The 23602-nt window shown below is 47.5% G+C and overlaps 1 protein-coding gene and 1 long non-coding RNA gene across 3 annotated transcripts; one reads left to right on the forward strand and one right to left on the reverse strand.

Moving 5' to 3' along the window:
- The first annotated feature begins 1186 nt into the window (after nucleotides 1-1186).
- On the forward strand, nucleotides 1187-8309 carry LOC136625241 (uncharacterized). Of its 2 annotated transcripts, none has more exons than XR_010792522.1 (3): nucleotides 1187-2502; nucleotides 4885-5061; nucleotides 8231-8309. It is a non-coding gene; the product is annotated as an uncharacterized lncRNA (long non-coding RNA). The 2 variants fall into 2 exon arrangements; XR_010792523.1 differs by lacking the exon at nucleotides 8231-8309 and adding an exon at nucleotides 6061-6870.
- On the reverse strand, nucleotides 4703-9011 carry LOC136625238 (uncharacterized). Its single transcript, XM_066599284.1, has 4 exons — nucleotides 8762-9011; nucleotides 8218-8481; nucleotides 4912-4994; nucleotides 4703-4799 (listed from the first exon to the last, which is right to left on the reverse strand). The coding sequence occupies exons 1-4, from the start codon at nucleotides 9009-9011 to the stop codon at nucleotides 4734-4736; spliced, it is 663 nt and encodes a 220-aa protein (XP_066455381.1). The 3' UTR covers nucleotides 4703-4733.
- Between the last annotated feature and the right edge of the window lie 14591 nt (nucleotides 9012-23602).

Raw genomic sequence — 23602 nt, forward strand, 5'->3', positions numbered from 1 at the left:
TGACACGCGGATGCGTTTTTTTTCACGCGTGTATGCACGCGGATGGCATTTTTGCATCTGCGCGTGAAAAAAAAGCTGCATTCAAAGTCCTGTAACTTTTTTATTTTTCTAAATACGGAGCTCTATGTGGGCTTATTTTTTGTGAAATGAGCTGTAGTTTTTATTGGTACCATTTTGGGGAATGTACGGCTTTTTTGATCACTTTTATAGCATTTTTTGGGAGGCAAAATGCTAAAAATTAGCATTTTGCCTCTGTTTTTAAGCGTGTTTTTTTTACGCTTTTTGTCGTACAAAATAAAAAGCGTGTTCAACTTTTTGTACACGTCGTTACGGACGTGTCAATACCCAATATGTGGGGTTTTAATTTTTTTCCCCTTTTTTTATGCTAATATTAGAAAAAGCATAAAAAAAGGTGTTTTTTTACATTTTTTTTTTACATTTTTCTTTTCTTTTCTTTTACACTATTCGAGTCCCTCTGAGGGACTTGCAGCACTATGCCTATGATCGCTGTCATAAGGCATGGCAGAGCTACTGCTCTCCCATGCCTTATCGCCTATACAGCGATTATAGGCACAGGCAATACAGGACGCCAGTGTCTGGCGTCCTGTTGCCATGGCGACAGGCCGGGCTCTCGCGATGACATCGCGAGAGCCGGCCGGAGACACCGAGGGAGCGCGATCTCTCTGTCAACTCTTTCCCTGTCGCGATCTACTTAGATCGCGGCAGGGAAGGGGTTAACAGCGGGGGGGGCCCCCCCGCTGTTGCAGCGGGACGCCGGCCGTGACTGACAGCCGGCTCCCGCTGCAGGATAGCGCGGGATCTTATGTGATCTCGCACTATCCCCAGGACGTACCGGTATGTCCTGTTGCGGTAAGTACCATGCTCCGAGGACGTACCGGTACGTCCTGGAGCGGGAAGGGGTTAAATCCGCAGCGGATCTCATGCACCCGATAAATTAGTATTTACAATCCGCAGCGGATCTCCCACACCCATAGAGGTCTATGGGGGCCATCCGGAGCGTGATCCGCACTAAAATGGAGCATGGCACGTTTTTTTTCATGCTCCAGATTTTTAAAATTCCTTTTTATTGACCATCCGCGGGTATTTATCTACCCGCGGGTGGTCAATGCATCCCTATGGGGTGCGGATCCGCGCGCGGGAGATCCGCTGCGGATTTTAAATCTCATTTTGCCCGTGGACATGAGCCCTTAAAGATAAAAAAAAAGGATTAGGCTGAACAGTAGATCGGTTCAGGCGGGTGTACCTTATTTTATCCCTTCCTAGTATCTAGACAGGCATTTCGGCTGCCGTTGCATGACAGTTCACCCAGCCCCCCCAAAATTTTGTCAAACTTCTCAGGACATCCTCTCGCCATATAAGTCAGTTTGTACATTGGAAGCACAGAGTTCACCACCTGGATCCATGCGTTTCTGGTCGGCCTACCAGGGTGCTTCCAATTCAACAAAATCACCTTTTTAGCATAGAAAAATAGTAGTTTATATAAGGTGCGGGTTGCCGATGCCACTGATAGGTCTCCAATAAGCCCAAAGAGGCACACCCCAGGGTGCATGATCCTCGGGGCCCCCAGGTGAGACTCCATAAATATGAGGACGTCCCTCCAGTAGTCTCGCATGACACCGCAGTCCCAAAACATGTGTATGATGGTCCCATTGTCAATTAAACATCGGCAATTAAACATGGGGACAGGTAAGGGGGCACTAGAAGAGGAGTGGCCGCGCATCAGCAGACCCCTCAATCCCAGGGTGGGGTCCGCCACCCTGCGCTCCAGTCCAACCACCGGATTGTAATCTGATGAGGTCAGCCACCACCCAGCATACACCAGCTGGCTGGCCAGGTATTAATAGTAAAAATGGGGTAAGGCTAATCCTCCCCAGCTCACCGGGAGGCACAGGGTCTCTAATTTAATCCTGGGGGTGGAGCCTCTCCACAGGATACGCAGTACAATCCCACGAAGCGTAGCGAAGAATCTGATTGGGACCAGGACAGGGGAGTTATGTAGTACGTACAAAATTTTTGGTAGCAGCTTCATCTTTATTAAATTGACCCTGCCCACCAGAGTGAGCGGGAGAGAGGCCCATCGTGTCGCCATTTCCTCAGCCCATTTCAGGAGGGGAGCTAAATTAAGGTCAAAGAAGGCAGAAGCCCTCACCGACAGTCTTATACCCAAGTATGTCTCATATGTCATTCTTACTGTACTGGGAAGCTATAAAAAGTAAACCCACCAAAAATGGCGCAGTGGCATTTTTTTCCATTTTTCCCCTCTTAAAAATGTTCGTAACAGTTTTTCTGCACATTATACTTGTATATATTCATCCCGGATGAACGATGTATCCACAGGATGGAGCCATTCATACTCCAGAGATACCCGAATCATTCATCTCATGGGAACTCTGGGAGTGCAGACATTTTCTGATAACATCAGGAAGATCTGGAAGGAAACAGTTATATCATCAGTATGACGGTCATACAGTATATTCTGAGGTCAGTAGCTACAGGCAGAGGGGTCACTTACTTATCACAGCAGTGGATTAGGAGCCTGACTGCTGTACAGAGCGATGGAGATCAGTCCTGTTAAGGCCCATTTAGATACGATTATCACTCAAAATCCGTCTTTTGTGCGATAATCGTTGTGTCTAACTGCACTGACATCCTGCAGTTTTTGTTAAGCCATCGCTCATCGCTTCAGCATGCTGAAAGACAACGATCAGCCTTATCAGAGATTCAGAGCGGGATACAGCTGATACTATTGTTTCAGCTGTATCCTGCTCCCTGAACATAGGCAGGATATGAAGAACACAGCGGTCCAGCTGTGTTCTTCATACTCTGATCAGCTGTATAACAGCTTGGCGCTCCGAGCAGAGAACGGCTGAATGCAGAAGACAAGCGGCCCCACTTCTCTTCTGCATTCCCCGCTTGGAGCGCTCCGCTGTATAACAGCCGGGTGCTCTGAGCAGGTAACAACTGGATGCACAAGACAAGTGGCCCCGCTTGTCTTCTGCATCCCCCGCTCGGAGCGCAAGGTGATCGCTCAACCTATGAGCGATCGCCTTGCACTGTAAAAGGACACAACGATTATTGCTCAAAATACATCTTTTGAGCGATAATCATTGCGTTTAAATGGGCCTTTATAGTTACATTTCCACTAGATTAACCCCTGCAGGTCCATCATTCCATCCACATTCCTTTGGGTTAGGAAGGGTACGGTTTCTTTTTAGATAGAGCACCTAGTGAGGAGGCTTATAAGGCCACCCATGCTCTGCTGGGAAATTTATGCAAATAGAAAGATGCAACAATGCCTCTGCAGCGCCACCTATTGGAAGACAGCAATCCTGCAAGTCAATGTTAGGGCCCTTCACAGTTTAGACTGATTAAAATAAATAATTTTATTATAGAATGCTAAAATACATATACCACTCTAGGGCACACCTGACATAGAACAAAAACAAAACCAACAGCGGGTAGCATGCTAGATGGGTTGGTGGCCAAATTAGATTGTAATATTGGCGACCAACTCACATATACTCCAAACAAGGTTACTGTGGGGCCGTGCACTAATGCCCCCAGTGGCCAAATAGTGTAAATAGCCCTCCCTAAATTAATAGGCTCAATGTGGATGTCAGTAGCCTATTATGTACCAAGAATATTTGTCAAGGTGACAGTGGGGAATTCACAAAGCCCCCTCGTAATAGTGTGGTACTGGAATTAGCGGGAGCGTGTAAGACCTCGTAAATAAAGATGTACAAGGGTCCTATTTGTTATTACACTAAATGTAAGTTCGGGTTTGGTTCCCTTTATAGGATTGATTCTCCTATTTACTTTAGATGTGAATTAGGGTTTCATTCCCTTTTATAGAATAAATTCTTTGACGCGTTTCCCCGTGAATGCCACGGATCATCAGGAAGTGAGTATTTCAGGAATGCACCAAAAGAAGCATAAAGTGCTCCCCACGAGAGGCAGATGGTGTGGTCAGTGATATAAGCATGCAGCTTAGTTAGGATAAACTGACCATACCATAGGGGAGGATATAGGGTAGAGGGTTAATATATACCATAGAGGGAGTATACTATGTCAGCCCAGTATTGTATAACACAAGCACATGGGTGCATAAGTGTCAGGCTGTGCCCAGGATTATGGAGGGCTATTGGGTGGATTCACCAGGGTTTTGTATCCCCTGCTCAATCAGAAAAAATTTATATATGTCTCTGGGGTTCTTAAGCGACACAAAAAATTTGAGCTATGTCGCTCGTCGTAGATCTTTTTGACAGGGCAGTAGCCCCTGGATATGCTTGCAAACAATGCGGGAAAGTGACGCCTTAATGTCCCACAAACAGTTGGAGCAATAACCCACAGAGAGACTCCTAGGGGGTGTAGTCATCAGGAGCCGAATTGCATATAGCGTACATATGCTGCTCGCAAGAGTGCTAGCACCCACTCTAGAGGTAAAGCGCTCTATAGCTACTATTTGAGTTAAGCCATTGCTATAAGACCCCCCATACCCTCTTTTGCCCAGCTCAAGATGAAAATAACAAAGTGCTCATAGCCCTGATGGTGGACATAGAGCAATGTTAGACCTAACTTTTTGTAATCCTGCATGTACATTTCCTGTAGTGGTTTTACAGATGTACTTCGCCTGCTGCTCAACACTTGTAAAGTACAACACTGAATATAACGGCACCTGATTGATCGGCTCTGGGAGGATCTCCGTTCTCTTCTCAGTGACCATTCATCTGCTTCATCTCTCCATCCTTGGACGCTGCCATGTTCTTCCTCCTACAACACTAATAACAGAACAGATTACAGATCTTGTAGATTATGTCTCCCTTGGAGTTTTCTGTCGTATAATAATCTTATATTTATATGTAGGAGATAAAATCCCCAAAACGGACTTACAAGAAAGATCCCAGCGGAGAGAAGAATCACTACAGCCAGAGCAGCAGTAACAAGGGAGAGTCGTAACGTGAGAGACAGAGGACCTGCAGAACATAAATGACACAAATCAGAGAGGGTGCGACCTGGAGAAATACACCAGTATACCCACAGGTATATACATATATGCTATCCGATAATACAGTGTATTAGTCATATAGGTGGTGTCATAATACAATGTATATGCCTGTGGGTGATATAATATCCAGTGTGCCAGGCTATAGTCTGGGATAAAGTAATATATTAAACAGTGTATATAATATCCATTTAATAATCTAAAAATGTATCAGTTTATAGTCTGGGTGATTATATAATGCATATAGGTGTGCTATAATATCCATATAATAATGTACGATGAACCAGTCTATGCTCTGGGATACTACATTATATAACAGGTCCTTGTAAGATCTCCTTCTCTACTCTCCTCTAATCTGTTCATCGCACAACTGTCTCCAAATGCCCATTTAGACAGGACGAATGCTGGGCAAACGATGCCTGACACTCGTCCCCGCCCATACTCGCTCTTCTACTGCTGCACAGGAGCTAGTATCATTGGCTCACAGCGGGGTGGCTGGAGATTTCTCTCCCCCGCCCCTCTCCATTCACTTAACATAGCGTACGTTCAGTACTGAACGGCTGCCATTTACACTGAACACTCATTGTTCAGCTCATCGTCCATCATTTGCGCTGCATCAACGATAGACGATGAGCTCATCACTGATCGCTCAGTGTAAATAGCAGCCGTTCAATACTGAACGGCTGCTATGTTAAGTGAATGGAGAGGGGCAGGGGAGTGCAAGGAGAGAAATCTCCTGCAGCCTTCCTGCCGGCCGCTCTGTGAGTGAGCCAGTGCTTCTAGCTCCTGTGCAACAGCCTGGGAGCGAGAGTATGCGGGGGCGAGTGTCGGGTATCGTTTGCCCAACATTCTTCTGTCTAAATGGGCACCAAGATTTCTCCACCAGAACATGAGCAGCTTCTACCCTCCCCGGCCATCTCCTTCCCCCCATCTTGTAGGCTGTAAGCCCTCGGGGCAGCATCCTCTCCCGCTGTATCATGTACACTGTGCCTGTTTATCATATGTAATGTATTAACCCCCTGTTCTCATACATACAGCACCGGGAATTAATGGCACTTTATAATATATAATAATGGTGGATTACTGTGCTTGCCGTCTTGGGCCCGGAGCGAGGAGCGAGGAGCGAGCGGGACCAGACTGTCACTAAACTGAAAACTGCAAACCAAATTTATATTCAGGTCAACAAACGCAACGAGCGTCGCGCCGGCAGCATCAACGAGGGGCAGCAAAACGAGACCCCAGTGCTGGGACAGATGTAGCAGAGTCTAAGATGACTTGGGGCCCTTTTACACGGGCCAAGAAATCCTTCAGTTTCCTGTGATCAGCGAGGATCTGAATGATCATCGTTCAGTCTATAGGCACACGGAACTGAACAAAGAACAACAAATTATTTCATCGTTCAGCTTCTGCATAAAAACTGGACAGATCGACCCGTAAAGACAGCAAGTCATTCATCTATGAACGACGCCCGTTTACTGTGAATGGAGGCGGGCGGCCGGGCTGGAACAACCGATTCCACCTCCATTCACCAATAATAAGCGTTGCTGTGTAAAAGCACAGGAAGGATCATCACTAGGACGACCTATCAAGCATCTGCGCCCCTCAGGTCACCCCTGTAAATAACCCGCTGACATCACCGCTAAGGTCATCAGCGCTGGTGCAGAGCGTTTAGACTGAAAAAAATTGTTGGGTTCTCACTGGCTTCACATAAAATGTAAAGCGGGGAGCGTTTACACGTAACAAGAAGCCAGCGATAGTTTTTTGGCTGACTGAATGTCAGCGATAAACAACCGTGAATTAATAGGGAGCAATTTTTATTTTAATTTTTTTATTTTTATTTTTTTTACATTTACACTAAACGATTATCACGCAGATCTGTTTGTTTGAACAAACTTTGGGCAATATTATTAAGGCTGGTTTAGACACAACAATTATAGCTCAAAAGATGTCTTTTGAGCGACTTTTTAGCGATAATCGTTGTCTGCCTTTACAGCGCAAGGTGGTCGCTCAAACGTTGAGCGATCACTTTGTGCTCCGAGCGGGGGATGCAGAAGACAAGCGGGGTTGCTTGTCTTCTGCATCCAGCTGTTCTCTGCTCGGAGCGCCTGGCTTTCATACAGCTGAGCGGGAAATAAAGAATGCAGCTGGACCGCTCTGTTCTTCATACCCCGCCTGTGTTCAGGGAGCGGGATACAGATGAGACAATAGTATCAGCTGTATCCCGCTGTGAATTTCTGACAAGGCTGATCTTTCTCTTTCAGCATGCTGAAAGACAAGGATGAGCGACAGCTTCACGAAAACACGATGATTATCGCTCAGTCGGCTTTGAGTGATTTTTGAGTGAAAATCTTTGTGTATAAATCAACCTTTACTTGTAAATGGGCCATCAATCTGTTATGATAATTTCTTGTACAGCAGTTTGTTACCCTTTAATTACATCACAAAGGCTTTTGTGTGATAAGAGAACAATAGCTTTTTAATGGCTTCAGATAACTTTCCACAACCAGTTATCACAGAGGAGGTAACATCTGCTGCATCTGGACTTCTGTAGTCTTTGGTTTCACTACAGCAGCAATGACCGGCCATATGTGTGATGTGACCGCTGGAGCCAATGATTGTCTGCAGTGATGACAGTTATGTACAGAATGGCTAGCTGAGCTACTTTATATCTGTCCCTCAGGTATATGGCCAACTTGATGGGAACAAACACACAACTACAGCGCTGCTACAGATGGGGGCGAGAGAAGAGGCAGCTTTATGGTTTAATTACTGGGTAAAATACTGTAACTACACTGCTGTGCCCGGGGCATAGAAAGTGTGAGGTCTCTGTAATACCCCAGTAATACCCTCTTACCTGTAATCTCCACTACATGGGGTATAGAAGGTGTGAGATCGGTATAATACCCAGTAATACCCTCTAACCTGTAATATCCACTACATGGGGTATAGAAGGTGTGAGGTCAGTATAATACCCATTAATACCCTCTTACCTGTAATCTCCACTACATGGGGTATAGAAGGTGTGAGCTCAGTAAAATACCCAGTAATACCCTCTTGCCTGTAATCTCCACTACATGGGGTATAGAAGGTGTGAGGTCAGTATAATACCCAGTAATACCCTCTTACCTGTAATCTCCAGTACATGGGGTATAGAAGGTGTGAGGTCAGTATAATACCCAGTAATACCCTCTTACCTGTAATCTCCAGCAGGTATTCCCGGATCTCCTCACTGATTGGGTTTGTGATCCGGACACGGAGTCTCCTCCCGGCATCTTCTCTCTGGGCACTCAGAATAATCAGGGTCCTATTGTCATCTGTCAGCCGGTATCTGTGGGGGAGAGACCCCCCGTCCACCTCCCAGGTCACAGCCGCCTCCTCTCCAGAGAACTGGACGCTCACAGCAATGTCCTGACCGAGCCGGCTGGAGTTACTGGTTATGTTGGAGATGAAAACTGGATCTGGAAGTATCAGGAGAAGGTCGGTGACCATCAGTAATGTGACATCAGCATGGACATGAATCTAGGGGCTGTATAGAGTGCTAGCTCTGCTGTCATTATCACACCCCCAGTATCTGCCCCTTATACTGACCATCAGTCATGTGATCTGCAGCCCCCTCCCCATATATAGTCACTAGTGACTACTGACCCTGTGTTATCGGCCTCTATTACAGAAAGACAGAATTCAGTCTTCCCATAGAGGACAATAGAGAAATGTCCCCTGTGATCCACCAGCTCTTACCTAGTACAGTGATGGCTGTAGAGCGCCAAAAGCCTCCCGAACTGTTGTGACGCCAGAGAACATACAGACAGGAGTCGTCCTTCCTGGCATCTGTCAGCCTCCAGCACCCGCTGCTTATGTTTAGGTGGAGTCTGGGGTCCCAGTGATTATGGGACCAACTATTATCACACCACAACTCCAGTAGTTTAGTCTCTTCAGCTCCACATTCTCTGTCCAGCTGCAGGACATCTCTTGTATGGGGACATTTCATGCTGCAGTCAGTGATGTCTGATCCTCTCCGCACATAGACTGATGAGACGGATGACAGGATCTGGATGATGAGGACATCTGTGAAGACACAAATATGGAGACATCAGTCAATGAAGTAGAGTTCCTCCTCTCTGGAGACATCCTTGTACATTTCCTCCAGGCTGCACTCAGTTTGCTCATTACTAAACCTTGGTTAAAGCAAAATAATGCCAAAAAGAATCCAAGGAGCAAAACTAGTTCAACTTTATAAATCAGTAAAAGGATCCAAAAATGTGAAAATGCCAACTGTTTGTGTCCGCACTCTGATCAAGAAGTGGAAGAATGATGGGGTCCTATATTACCTGTTAGATGAAGCGGCATAGATCTCACACCGCTGCCAGGAGAACGCAAAGAAAACCCCAAAAGTAACACCTGAGGTCCCTATTACACGGCTGTAAGCGTTTTTACATGCCTATAGTATGCTAAAACCACACTTTTGGGAAGGAGCCCTTGGTGTCCGTGTCCTCTGTGATGTGACTTGCACTCACCCGTGTGAATCCATCCTGGGGCTTATTCAGATGGGTTTATTTTGCATCAGTATTTTGTGAGCCAAAACCAGGAGTGGAGAGAAAGTATAATAATAAGATTTACTCGTCTTCAGGATTTTGGAACGATCTCTGGTTTTATCTCACAAAACACTGCTCCTTCACACGGGTGCTGCAATCTTCGGCTGCCCGCGTTGCCGAAAGTCGCATGAACAAGAGGTAGTCCAACCTTGGTCGCGGCTGCATCTCCCGCTTTAACATGCCACAGCCCAGAATACCGGTGGGCGAGGGGACGGAGTTTAGCAGAGCTAGTGTGCTAATTTCCCACCACATCCCGCCCCCTCCCTTTGTCGGCAGCCGGTAAGGGACAAAGAGTGGGAGCCGAGCAGAGCCGCTGCTAAACGTTCTCCCGCCTCCCTTTTCCGTCAGCTCTCATAGGCTCCCATAGGAATCTATGTGACTGATCGGCGTATTCCGGCAAAAGATATGTCCAGACCTATCTTTTCCGGTCAGAGTTAAAGCAGCCGTCCGGAATGCACTGTGTGCGCTATCTTTTCTGGCCGTTCGATTTTACGCACCAAAAAGATTGCCCATCTGAACAAGGACACTAGAATCCAATGCTTCAGATGGTGGCGATTGTCGGTCGGCGTTTTATCATGGCAAAATAGGCACCATAAACAGGCAGCCTAAGACTGTATTGACACAGGTGAGGGTAAAGTGAAAAACTCACCATTTTCCATGCTATTTTGGGGCTTATTTACATGAGTGTACATCGCCGGCTGATATATGCTTCCATCTGAGCAGTACCCCCATTCCCTCCCCCCCACTGGCTCTTTGCCTCTCTCCTCCACTCCGGCATTTGCAATATGAAAAGGCGGAGCTAAACTCCTCTCTGTCTCGCCCACTCCTATTGCTGGCTACAAGACAAGGGACAGGGGCTTAGCTCCACCGCCGTCCTGCCTACTCCTATTGCAAACCGCTCGGCTGGCCGATATACGCTCGTGTGTTCTACATGTATTTGCAATTTTCATGTGTGATTGGCCGCCTTTTTTAATGCACGTTAAAAAAAGAAAAAAGATAACCACTCGCTTCCTGGATCCTTTTTCATGCACTTTCCATAATAGCATGCATGAAAACTGAGTGCGATGGGTTTTTTAATGCTCCCATAGAAAATGATGAACGATTCCTCAACAAGAATCACACAAAAATAGGACATGCAGCAAGTTTTTGGACTCGTATGGGTGCAGGAGAAAAAACTCCATGCGTGCGCAAACCCATCTGAATGATTGGGATCTTTTTCTGTGTATCTTGGACATAAGTAGCGCGGGGAATCCACCCTAATGGCCCTTTTACATGGGCTGAGAATCTCATGATTCTGGTTTACCTGACGGAACGAGCGGATGATGTCATCGCCAACTTGTTCGCTCTCAGGCAGCCCATATAGACCGCACTATTCTCACTGACAATCCTGCAGTCGTCGGGCGCTTATCATTCAGTGATTCACATTCCTATGTGAGTGTTTAAGCGGTATGATAAGAGCCCGAGCCGGCGCCGGTTTTATGCCGGGTGAAACTGGGTGACTAACAAGAAGCGCACGATACTTGTTAGTCGTTGGCTCGTGTTTACACTAAATGATTATCGTTCAGTTTTGTTCGTTTGAGCTTTTATCTGAACGATAATTATAGAATCTTTCATGTAAACGGCGTTACTGATGCAAACCGGAGCAAACGCGTCAAATAAACCAGACTTAGCTTCCATTTCCATCAGTCAGATATCCGTCGGTTTGTTTGTTTGAAATGTAGCTTTTTCTTACAGCTGTACATGGACAGAAGCATCAAACGGATCCGTTAAACAGAAGCACAAAGGATACAAACAGAATCATTTCCCGAGTTACTGTTATTGCTATTTGCCTGCCCCAAGTTTAGTGTAAAAAAAAGACTAATATATATATATGTGTATAACAGTATGCCAAGTTTAGCAAATTTGCCTTCCCAAGTTCAGGGCTAATGCCCACGGACGGACTTCTGCTGTGTGTAATGTGGCGTTACCCCGCAGCTATCTGGTTCTATTGATCCTAATAGCGGAATGTTCACGCTGCAGAATTCCAACGCGGAATTCTGTAGCATGAAATAACCCGCTGCATGTTCTATCTGCCGCGGAAATTGCATTGTAGTAGCATAGCGGAAGTATAGCGTGAATACGCACCCCACCCGCTGCTGGCCACGTCATGCAGGACTCACACAGTGGATCCGCAGGTGAGTATGGGGTCTTTGGGGGGGGCGCCGTGATGGTGCGGTATTCCACTTGCGGGACCCGTCACGGCCATGGGCATGAGCCCTTAATGGGAAAAAATAAATAAATAAAACGACTAATAGATACGGTTTATATAGATGTGTGTGTATATGTATATATATGTATATATATGATGTATATAACAGCATGCCAAGTTTTGCAGAAAAAAAAAATCATCATATAATTTATTCTATGCAGTGAATGCTGTAAAAAAAATAAATAAATAAAAAACAAACTATGGCAGAATCAATGTTTTTTCTCCCCGCCTACCAATCATTTTAATAGACGTTATACAATACACTAGATGTACCCAAAGATGTTACCAATATTAGCTACAATGTGCCGCACAAATCAGAAGCCCCCGTGTGGCCAGGAGAGATAAAGTGATGGTTCACGAAAATTGGAGATGAAATCCCCCATAATCGTTGTGTTTTTAGCGCTTGGCATCAAAATAGGCAGCGGAGGTGAAGGGCAGTGTGCCAGGATGCCTGGAGTGTCCTGCGGTTGGCCGTAGCGATCACCTGATTTCATGTGGCACCCGCAGCTGAAGAGGAGGACAGGGCAGCCGGAGCAGCTTAGTTGGGTTCCCGGAGCCGCAGACAGGTGAGTGTCCCGTGTACTGCATATGAACGGGACAATCCCTCCGCACGGCCAGGAGCAGGACGCCCCCTCCGGCACTGCTGGGCTGTTGTGTCCCGCCGCCCTCGTTATCAGAGCACTTGGTGAGGAGGGTCTGCAGGTATCAGCAGGTCCCGATATGTCAGCTGGAAGAGCCTCAACGAGAGAACCGGGAGGTGGGGGAGCGCCGCTGACATGCCGGGAGATGGGAGAGCCGACACTTACCGAGCACCACCGGCATCACGGAGGAGACACTTCAGTATGCAGGCACACCAGGATGTCACAGTCAGTGATGGACACATTAACATTTATGGAGAACTAAACTCAGCCCCGGGATCTCCGGCTCCACTGTTGTTAGTTGTGAATAAGATTATAGAGAGGATTGTGGAGTCTGAGAACAAACAGAATACAAGAGGTGGAGTGTAAATATCAGTAACTGAGCAAGAACAAATGTTTATTAAGTCATCATATGACACACATCCATCTGTATCTCCCCCTTGTAGTATTCCTCCACCCGCCCGCTGTCCTGTAATGTCTGTGACTTCTCAGTCTTTGCCTCCCCTGCTGACTGCCGTCTTCTATCTCCACCATAACAGAGCTGCCGGCTGTCACTCCTGGGGCTGTTAAGCATCTTCCTGGGGGGCAATTACCCCCCCAGTGTATACCGGGGCAATTCATCTATTACCCTCCAGTGTATACCGGGGCAGTTCATCTATTACCCTCCAGTGTATACCGGGGCAATTCATCTATTACCCCCCAGTGTATACCGGGGCAGTTCATCTATTACCCCCCAATGTATACCGGGGCAGTTCATCTATTAACCCCTGCTTCATTGATGAGATCCCTGGCCCCCCCGTTGTCCCACATGGCCCGCGCTGGGAGTAATGGGGGTCTCATGGAAAGTGACTTGAGTAGGATTCAGCGGGTCACATTGGGCTCCCGGGGAGCGGACCGCTGCCGATATCTCAGCCTAAAGTAGCGGATAAATAGATTAAAGAAGGATTCCCATAATGGACCTTATGGCTCTTGTACCTGTGGGAACCATAAGAAGCCCCTCAGAGGGGCTCTAAACCTTAGGTCAGGGGTGTCAAATTCACTTTAACTGAGGGCCACATCAGCCTTATGGCTGCCTTCAAAAGACTGATTAGTTGTAAGACTGCATTGTAATAGTGCCCGCAGTAGTAAGGAGGTCTCCCATTGTGGCTACAGTATTAATATGGTCCCTATTAGTGGCCCTGGTAGTAATAATGATCCCTATAATGGCCCCATTAGAAAGTTTTCCCTATATTGGTGGCCCCAGTAGTAACAGCCAGCCCCCAAATTGCCACTGACACCTCAGACTCTGAGGTGGAAAAATCAGTGGTCACAGACTATGGCGACCCACTGCTGCAGGCTGGGGGAGGGGCATGCCTTTCAGGTCTGCTGCACGGCCGGCAGTAAGTGAGGTGGTGGGCTGGATTCGCCCCGCGGGCCTTGTGTTTGACATGTGTGCCCCAAGGAGTCAGAGGAGCATGGGCGGCCTTATAAGTCTCCTCACACCTCAGGTGGAAAAATCAGTGGTCACAGACTATGGCGAACCGCTGCTGCAGGCTGGGGGAGGGGAATGCCTTTCAGGTCTGCTGCACGGCCGGCAGTAAATGAGGTGGTGGGCTGGGTTCGCCCCGCGGGCCTTGTGTTTGACATGTGTGCCTCCAAGGAGTCAGAGGAGCATGGACGGCCTTATAAGTCTCCTCACCGCTTCTAGATGCTCTCCCTGAGGAGTAACGATACCCTTCCCGACCCCCATCTATAGGCCCCTCACTAGTCCAGCCAGAACCCTGCCGAATACTGATAAGGGGCAAGCCCCCAGACACAGCTGTCTGTACATGGTGGTCTTCACCTGCTGGAGACTCCGGCTTTGGCTCATATTCCCAGTTATTGTTACAAGGCTTGTTAAAATGTGAGACAATGAATTCTGCCTTCCACTAGGTGGCGCTGTAGAGGCATTGTTCCATTCCCCCATGTGCAGTGCAAACAAGACATCTCCCTGCAGACAAGGAAGGTGGAGGACAGAGAGGGCGAGTTTGTAAACGGATATTCCCTCGCTCTCCCTGCTGGCAGCTCAGAATCAGCACGTTAGGAGGAGGGTGCACCTAGGAGGTAGGTACCCTGTCCGTGAGTGTCAACAGCTGCAGAGTGGATGGACTAGCACCGCTGTCCGCCTCGCTAGCTGTAGAGTTTGTCTCCCGCAGAGCTTGCAGTCTTTACTGCGCTGCAGCGTGTCAGGACCGCCTTATGCTGCGTTTACACCGAACCGTTACCCTTCTAACGAGCGAAACTGAATGATAATCGTCTAGTTTAACCCCTTCCTGCTATATGATATACATTTACATCATGGAGTCTCTGGGTACGTATGAAGAGAGATCGTGGGGTGACCTCTCTCTTCATACAGCGCGGGCGCCAGCTGTTTATTAGTGATTGTAGCTATTAACCCTTTAAATGCCGCTGTCAATTCTGACAGTGGCATTTAAATCCCCGAAACGTTGTTTAGGGGTCCCGTAAGGCCTCAGGGCTGACTTAGCAGACTGCCTATTAAGCCATCCCCATGGGGTGGCTTGATAGGCTGCCTGTCAGATTACTGGACCGATCAAAGCATCGCTAGTTGTGGTCCCCTAGGGGGTCTAAAGAAAAAAGTAAAAGTCAGATCAATAAAGTTTTTTTTTTTAATTTTTTTTTATTTTACAATTAGCAAAAAAGTAATAAAAGTTTAAATGACCCCCTTTTTGCCATATCTATAATAAAAAAAATGTAAATCATAAAACAAAAATACATATTTGGTATCGCTGCATCCATGAAAGTCTGATCTATCAAAGTAATGCCTTATTTACCCCGCAGGGTGAAAATCGTCCGGAAAAAAAAAAAAAGCCAGAAATGCACTTTTTTAGTTACCCTGTCTCCCAGAAAAAATGTAATAAAAAGCGATCAAAAAGTTGTATGTATTCCAAAATGGTACCAACGTAAACAATGAGCCTTCGCACAACTACGTCGATGGAAAAATAAAAAAGTTATTGCACGCAGAAGATGGTGGCAGAAAATAATTTTAAAAAATTAAATGTCTTTGAAAAAAAAAATATTAGTACAGCAAGAAAAAAAACTATACAAGTTTGGTATGGTAGTAATCGTACTGACCCCTAGAATAAAGTTATCAGGTCATTTTTGTTGCACTTTGTGCGCCGTAGAAACAAGACGCACCGAAAGATGGCGAAATGGCGTTTTTATTTTCATTTTACTCCACTTAGAATTGTTTAACAGTTTTTCAGTACATTGTATATTCCGGGAGCGGCTTCTCCTTCATTTCTTGCAGGTTGAGCTGTCAGTTCCGCCTTCTTCATCCTCCTCCTTCCTTCTATGTGTGTCGCAGGTTCCCTCCGGATCGCTGCAAAAAACTATTCCCTTATTTGCAATTTGGTAGAAAAGGGGTGGAGAAAACCCAGTGTAGTCAAGGGTCTCAAAGAGCTGAAGAGAAAAAGTGTGAATGTGTGTGAAACAAGTTTCACTAGAGAGGCAGCTGGTGATCAGACGGATCCACTAGTGTCTGAAGCCATTCTGGTTGTCATGACAGCCATATATTTAGTGGGCAACAAACCACAACAGCGCCAGTGAGGATCGCTCTGCAAGATTTATGTTAGAGCAGAGAGAGACCCAAGGAGAAAGGGAAAGTGAGGTAAAATAAATGCAAAAACAAAAAAGATTAGCTAATAGGTGGAAGATATCCGGGGGCAGTAATAGGACTGAGTACCACAGGTTATCCAATGGAATGTTAGCAATTAAGCCACAACAGTAATTGTAAAACTTGAATTAAGATATTACATCCATTAGGCAACGACAGAAAATATACAACCTACAACTATGTTGGGAGAACAAGGAGTCCTGTAGTTTGGTTACCTTGGGAAGATCTCAATGAATGAAAAATCCCAGAAGGAAGAAAGAGAGGAGAGGGAGGGAGGAAGAAAGAAGAAAAGGGGGGCGGGGAGGGAGGGAAGGCACAAACATTGGAATACAATCTGAACATTTCAGAATATTTCATTTAGACAGTCAAGCTGTAGTATAGGAGCAGTCTTTAGAATTTAAGGGCTTTTATCGGTGGCAGATCCAGTTGCAGGACTGGAAGTCAGCAATGGGGTTGGGGTATGTTGCTGAAGAGTCTTCTGCTATAGTTGGAGGCTCTCAAAACCGCTACGAGCCCCTTTAAGAGAAAATACTGTGTGCACCTTGTCCCGATATTTAAAGGCAAGCTTAAAGGGGAAGCCCCAACGGTATTGAATGTGCTTTTGTTGCAGAACCTCCACTTACGGGTTTAGAGCTCTTCTCTTGACCAGGGTTGACAGAGCCAGGTCAGGAAACAGCTGGTACACATGACCCTGGAACCTGATGTTAGGAGAGGATCGCGCCACCTGGAGCAGTTGCGGTGAAAATGTAACTTAAGTATTATGTCTCTAGAGGGTCCCCTGGTTTACGGGCGTATAGGGCCCTATGGACTCTATCCATTTCCAGCCTTTTGGTTGGAATTTCAGGACATAGCTCTTGAAAAAGGGCAGTCACGGTTCCCTGCAGGTCCTAATATATTCTGGGAGGCCCTGTATTCGTATATTGTCTCTGCAGCCCTTTTTTCCCGCACCCTCCAGCTTGTCATGAAGGAATTGTACTTCTTTATGAAGTTGTTCCACTTCGTTCTCGTGGGACTCTAACACTGTGGTAGCATTGTCCATACATTCTTCCAAGTCCGATGTGTGTTGCCCTAGATCACAGATTTCTTTAGTCAGTTTAGTGGTGATGTCTGCAGATGTTTTGGACAACTCTCTCTGTAACAAGGTTTGTATTTGAGAAAGAAGGGATTCTGATTGGGGAGCATTTGTTGCTTCCAGCAGTTAGGGCTCGCTGGAGTTGAGTCGAGGGTAGGGGAAGCATCCCCAACAGATGAACATGAAGAATTGTCCTGATGGGCTAAAGCAGGTTGTGTTTTAGTGGACCATTTAGCTGTTGCGTCAGCGCTTTGCCTCTGTTTTCCTGTTTTAAGCTGAGGTGGACTCATAATTAATACGTTGTGTTGTTCAGACTAAAAGGGTGAAGGAAAAAAAATGTTTAAATGAAGAGAGGGTCTCTTTATAAAAGTATCCTCATCAAGGCGCTTGGTGTGGGTGCAACCTCACTTAGGTTCCATGTTCTCAGGTAGGCTGCTAGGTTGTCCGCACCTAGCCACAAAGGTGCAAGGAACTAGGTCAGTGGTGAACTTGTTGGCTTTTTTATTGGTTGGGTAATTTTTATATGCATACGGTTCTTTAATATAAGAGAAGAATAGCAGGTTATATAGCTTTAAATGTATTTCAATTACTTTCAATAGCATTAAAGGGGTTGTCCGGCCACACAGGGTAAAATTTTTTATAATGCTGCTGCTTTCCTTTCAGTAAGGATAGTAACACACAGCATACAGGGGTCAGACCGCAGGCAGATCAGCTGCAATGTCAGTTTCTTACCTTAGAATCTGATCTTCACTGCAGCTTTCAAAGATGGCGCCTCTGTGCTGCCTTCCCACAATGCTCTGCGCTCTCCCTCTTCTGTGTGCGCGCTCTCGATGGTAGTAAGAGACATGAAAAGGCAGGATTTCCCTCAGCTCATGTCCTAGCCCCGCCCACGACACGCCCACCTCTATTGAACTGATCTACAGTCTCTCCCCGCCCAGGCCCCATCCCCTGCTGCATACTATAATCAGAGGGGGTGTGGCCAGGGGAGACTGTTATACTCTCATGGTTCACGATAAAATCCTACCATGAGTGTAAACAGCAGCACAGTGTATAGTGAATGGAAAGGGGCGGGGGAGAGCCGAGAGAACTCTCCTGCAGCCCCCCACTGCAAAGCTACCTACTGCCCCCCCACCCTGCTAAAGTAAAACAAAACATTTCCCCACACACACATGCCCTCATAGTGCCCCTCCCACAGCGACCCCTCTCACAATGACCCCCCCCGACTTCTGTCAGCCGGGTCCCTGCACACACACACACACATCACTGCAACCCTTCCCTTGCACACATCCATCCATCCATCCATCTCTCCCTCTCCCCCCCCCCCCCCCGCGAGAGCCCGCCCCTCCACTCATTCTTACCTTGGAGATGAAGAGCCAGCAGCCACGCCTCCCCTGCAGGCAGAACTGAGCTTCCCAGCGGCTGAAGTTCTTCTGCACATGCGCAGAGCTGTGCTGGAGAAGCGTGTCTCCGTCGTTCCGACAAGAAGAGGAGAAGAGACTTGTCGGAACCCATGGCAACCGAGGAGCAACACAGGGGGGGGCAGTCCAAAAGGTAAGTGAATAACTTCTGTTTGCCTAATTTACAATGCACAATGTATATTACAAAGTGCATTGTATTGGGCAAACAGAAGTAATGAGACCTAATGTTTATGGCCGGACAACCCCTTTAAGGTAAATATATAGTGTTTGCAATACCAGATATGGCCACTAGATGGGGGCAGAGTGCTTGACATATAGCCGGCAGCTAAAAGTTCTGCACTGATGTTACAGCGCCCGTTCAGAGTTTCGGTTTCCCTGCTCACTCCCGGATGCTCTACTCACCACCTTAAGGACACCTGGATGTCCCCTCCCGTGGATCAGTAAGAACCGATCAGCCTCCTGAGCAGAGGTTCCTCAGTGTAGTCTGGCATTCAGCGGGGGAGGGGTGGGGGTGGAGGAGAGAGCTCTGGCTGCGGGTGGGCTCCAGCGCTCTGAACTCCGTGATGGGAGTCCAGAGACCCTCTCTGCAGTTTGCTGCTGACTCCTGCCAACCTCCGGGGACATCTGCTGCCGCCTTCCAGCTGGACCCACGCTGATGTGGGAGTGTAGTCGGTGGCAGCTTATAAATTGAGGCCGCGGCTTCAGGACTGTAATTAGGCTGCGATTTTCCTGGCATCACTGAAGCCCCAGAAAGTGGTTATACCTGCAATATTGACACCAGCGAGCACCCTGGTGTGCACTGTGAGGGTGTAGGGGTGCCACTTATGGGGGAAATGCCCCTTATTCTCCTTTTTGCATAAAGCTGCAGCCTCGTGTGTCCCGCTGCATTGCCATCCAGACCACGCCCCCAGCCTCGTGCCTCCCGCTGCACTGCCATCCAGACCACGCCCCCAGCCTCGTGCCTCCCGCTGCACTGCCATCCAGACCACGCCCCCAGCCTCGTGCCTCCCGCTGCACTGCCCTCCAGACCACGCCCCCAGCCTCGTGCATCCCACTGCACTGCCATCCAGACCACGCCCCCAGCTTTGTGCATTTTAAAACGAACCATAATAATAATAATAAACTTTATTTGTATAGCACCAACATATTCCGCAGCGCTTACATAGACAGGGGGAATACAGAAAGACAAAATACAAACATTACAGAACCGCGGTTACATAGTAATCAGCTGATGGAAACAATAGGGGTGGGGGTCCTGCTCCAACGAGCTTACATACTACAAGTAATGGGGTGATACAGAAGGTAAAGGGGCTGGAGATGTGCACGGTATGGTGGACTGGAGATGTGCACGGTATGGGGGGCTGGAGATGTGCACAGTATGGCGAGGTGGACAGTGAGGGATTCTATACATATAGACAATGGTCAGACATTTAGCCGTGTGACGGCAGAAACAGTATGACTGCAGGGGCGGTTAATGGTGGCTAGCAAGCATTGCAGTCAGTAGGTCAGGGAGCATGTTATCAGGTGGCGTACAGAGGGATTTGTTTAGGGAATTCGGTATGCCTCCCTGAAGAGGTGCGTTTTTAGAGCACGCCTGAAGTTCTGCGAGTCCTGGATTGCTCGGGTAGCCTTTGGTAGTGCGTTCCAGAGGACCGGTGCTGCTCTGCAGAAGTCTTGGAGGCGGGAATGAGAAGTTCGAATTAAAGGGGCGCTCAGTCTGGTTTCGTTAGCAGAGCGGAGAGTCCGGGCTGGTTGATGGATTGAGATGAGGGAGGCGATATAGGGGGGCGGTGCTATGGAGCGCTTTGTGGATGAAGGTAATGAGTTTAAATTGAATTCTGTATTTAACGGGCAGCCAGTGCAGTAACTGGCACAGGGCAGAGGCGTCCGAGTAGCGGCCGGACAGGAAGATGAGCCTGGCTGCTGCATTCAGGATGGATGGGAGAGGGTAGAGTGGTGCAGGGGAGGCCGATCAGCAACGAGGTGCAATAATCGAGCCGGGAGTGGATGAGGGCGACAATAAGCGTTTTTAACGTCTCCACAGTGAGAAAAGAGCGGATTCTTGCGATGTTCTTGAGGTGCAGCTGACATGTTCGGGCCAGAGATTGGATGTAGGGGGTAAAAGAGAGATCAGAGTCAAATATGACCCCAAGGCAGCAGGCATGTTGTCTAGGAGTTATGGTGGCGCCACACACTGAGATGGAGATGTCAGAATGAGGTCGGTTAGTGGAGGGTGGAAATACCAGCAGGTCAGTTTTAGAGAGGTTTAGTTTTAGGTAGAGAGAGGACATAGTGTTAGAGACAGCGGACAGACAGTTGGTGATGTTTTGGAGTAAAGGTGCAGAGATGTCACGGGCAGAGGTGTATAGCTGGTTGTCATCAGCATAGAGGTGGTATTGGAGGCCAAATCTCCTGATGGTTTGTCCAATAAGGGCTGTGTAGATAGAGAAAAGAAGGGGGCCGAGGACAGAGCCCTGGGGGACCCCAACAGCAAGGGGAAGAGTAGGGGAGGTAGGGCCAGCAAAGGAGATGCTGAAAGAGTGGTCAGATCGGTAGGAGGAGAACCAGGAGAGAGCAGTGTCCTTTAGGCCGATGGAGCGAAGCATACTGAGAAGGAATTTGTGGTCAACAGTGTCAAACGCTGCAGAAAGGTCGAGGAGGATCAGTAGGGAGTAATCGCCCCTCGATTTGGCTGTCAGTAGGTCATTGAATACCCTAGTAAGGGCAGTTTCTGTCGAGTGTTGAGGTCGGAAGCCAGACTGTAGGGGGTCTAGGAACCATAAACTCCAAAGATTGTGTTCACAATTCCCCAGCTTACCTGTGATATAAAAGTTGGTGGTGGCGCCGTGTGTATGTGCGTGGCATTGTAGAGCCCTGGAGTGCATTAGGCTGAATCAGGGGGTTATTTGTGCTTTTGGTCTTCATATGGCAAGGCCCTGTGAAAGCTGTTTACAAATCCAACTGTAGTCTGGTGACTCCACACTCACAATTCGCTAGAGTGATCGATCGAGGCTCAGCCGTGACACGTGGTCATAACGGGGAGGCGCTTGGAATAGTCAATCTCTGACAAATCGGTGATAGAGCTGGCAGGATCTGTTGGGGGTTCCCCCTCTCCATTCCATGACAAATTGGTGGCAGCAGTGGGATATTTAAAACGTTCATGCAATTAATCCTCTACAACAAAAAAGTTAGCGGACTCTTTGCGAAGATCGCCTCAAAACTTTTACAAGGCTTTGACTTAATATATAATTATTTTTTGTTTGGGAGTAAGGCTATACTGTGTGTACCCTCAGACAATCCCCCCTTCCTTTTTTTTTCTATCCTCTTTTTTATTTGGCAAGCAACCATGTAGATGGCAACTAGGAGCCAGGCGACCGCTAAGCTAAAGGGGCAGATGAATGAGTTGCTGGGGAGGACGATGCCCAGCACCAGCTCATTGTGGACTCCGAGCCAGAGGTAGATGACCCCATAGAAGAGCAGACTATGGGTCGGGATGGAGGCCCTCAGGTAGACTCTGACTGGGACTTGTCTACAGTTCCTCACACAGATGAACTGCAGTGACAGATCTCACCTCTATCACCAATTTGTCGCTATGACTACGTGTCACGGCTGAGCCTCGATCGATCACTGTAGAAAGATTGTGAGTGTGGAGTCACCAGACTACAGGTGGATTTGTAAACAGCTTTCACGGGGTCCTGCCATATGACGACCAAATGCACAAATCACACCCTGATCCGGCCTAACGCACTCCAGCGCTCTATAATGCCGAACACATACACTCGGTGCCACCACCAACTTTTATATCACAGGTAAGCTGGAACCCAGACTATAAGTTATGAACACAATCTTTGGAGTTTATGGTTCATTTTAAGACACACAAGGCTCGACTAATAAATTGCAGATTTATTTTTAAAAAGACTAGCACCCTACACATAGGATATACAAAAAGGTCGTTACATGAGAGATCAGCCCGACAGATCCCGCCTTTATCACCGATTTGTCACAGATCGACTATGCCGAACGGCTTGCCACTATTACCACTTTTCACAGCTGAGCCTCGATCGATCACTGTAGCTGCTTGAATGGGCAGATATAAAATGAACTCCAGAGAGTAGACACAGTAGATGGACTCTCCATAACTGAGGTACGACTACTAACTTGGTTACACCCAGATTTGGTGTGGATATTTTCTCTGTTGCTTAAATTGTTCAAACGGACAAAGATATTAGAAGAATAAGTGGGGCCCTTCACTGGAGGATCCTTGAGGGCCCATCTTCCTGCAGTTACCTCCTCGCATAGACATGAAGCCAGAGCTGGAACCTGAGGGAAAAGATGGACAGTCGGGATTCAGAGATACTGAGAGGCCATAATTATTTCCTACAGATACAGCCCACTGTCATCCATTATCTGGTGGACAATGTGTGGAAAACCCTACAAGCTCCAGATATAGTCCCTTGTATTTTGTAAGTGGAGATGACACTTCTTGATGCCTGTTCAGCACAGTCAAAAGCTTGTTGGAGCCTCGTATAAAAACCCATGGAAAAAGAGCCCTTGTGCACATCAACCACTTGTGTGGTACATACTGTCGGAACCCAAGGCATGAAGAGAACTCATAAGGGCACAAGTTCAGGAGCTCTTCTCACAGGGGCCAACAGCCTTCACTACTGAGAAAACAAAAGTGGTGTCTAGACATTGGAGCAGTGATTCCCAACCTGGTGTGCCGTGTAAGAACCTGCCAGGGGTGCGGTGACACCATGGGCAGATTGGCCACTCAGTCCACCGGGAAGTGGCCGGGTGAGGCTATAAAGTAAAAGAAAACAGAATACTTACCTCCTTTGCTTTTTCCCGATCCAGTCCTGCCTGACTACCGGCTGCATTGTCATGTGCTTTGTGGTATGTGACTACTGTCACCAACTGGACACAGCAGTCCCGTGTGACCATACAACCTGGAAGTCGGAA

This window comes from Eleutherodactylus coqui, chromosome 4, assembly GCF_035609145.1.
Source record: "Eleutherodactylus coqui strain aEleCoq1 chromosome 4, aEleCoq1.hap1, whole genome shotgun sequence".
NCBI classification, from domain to species: domain Eukaryota; kingdom Metazoa; phylum Chordata; class Amphibia; order Anura; family Eleutherodactylidae; genus Eleutherodactylus; species Eleutherodactylus coqui.

Excerpts from the sequence above, each read along its gene's own strand:
- LOC136625238 (XM_066599284.1), bottom strand. The coding sequence starts at position 9,011 with ATGAAATGTCCCCATACAAGAGATGTCCTGCAGCTGGACAGAGAATGT. Across the intron at positions 8,482-8,761 it reads TACAGCCATCACTGTACTAG|ATCCAGTTTTCATCTCCAAC; the intron begins GTAAGAGCTGGT and ends TGATACTTCCAG. Across the intron at positions 4,800-4,911 it reads TCTCCGCTGGGATCTTTCTT|TGTTGTAGGAGGAAGAACAT; the intron begins GTAAGTCCGTTT and ends TTCTGTTATTAG.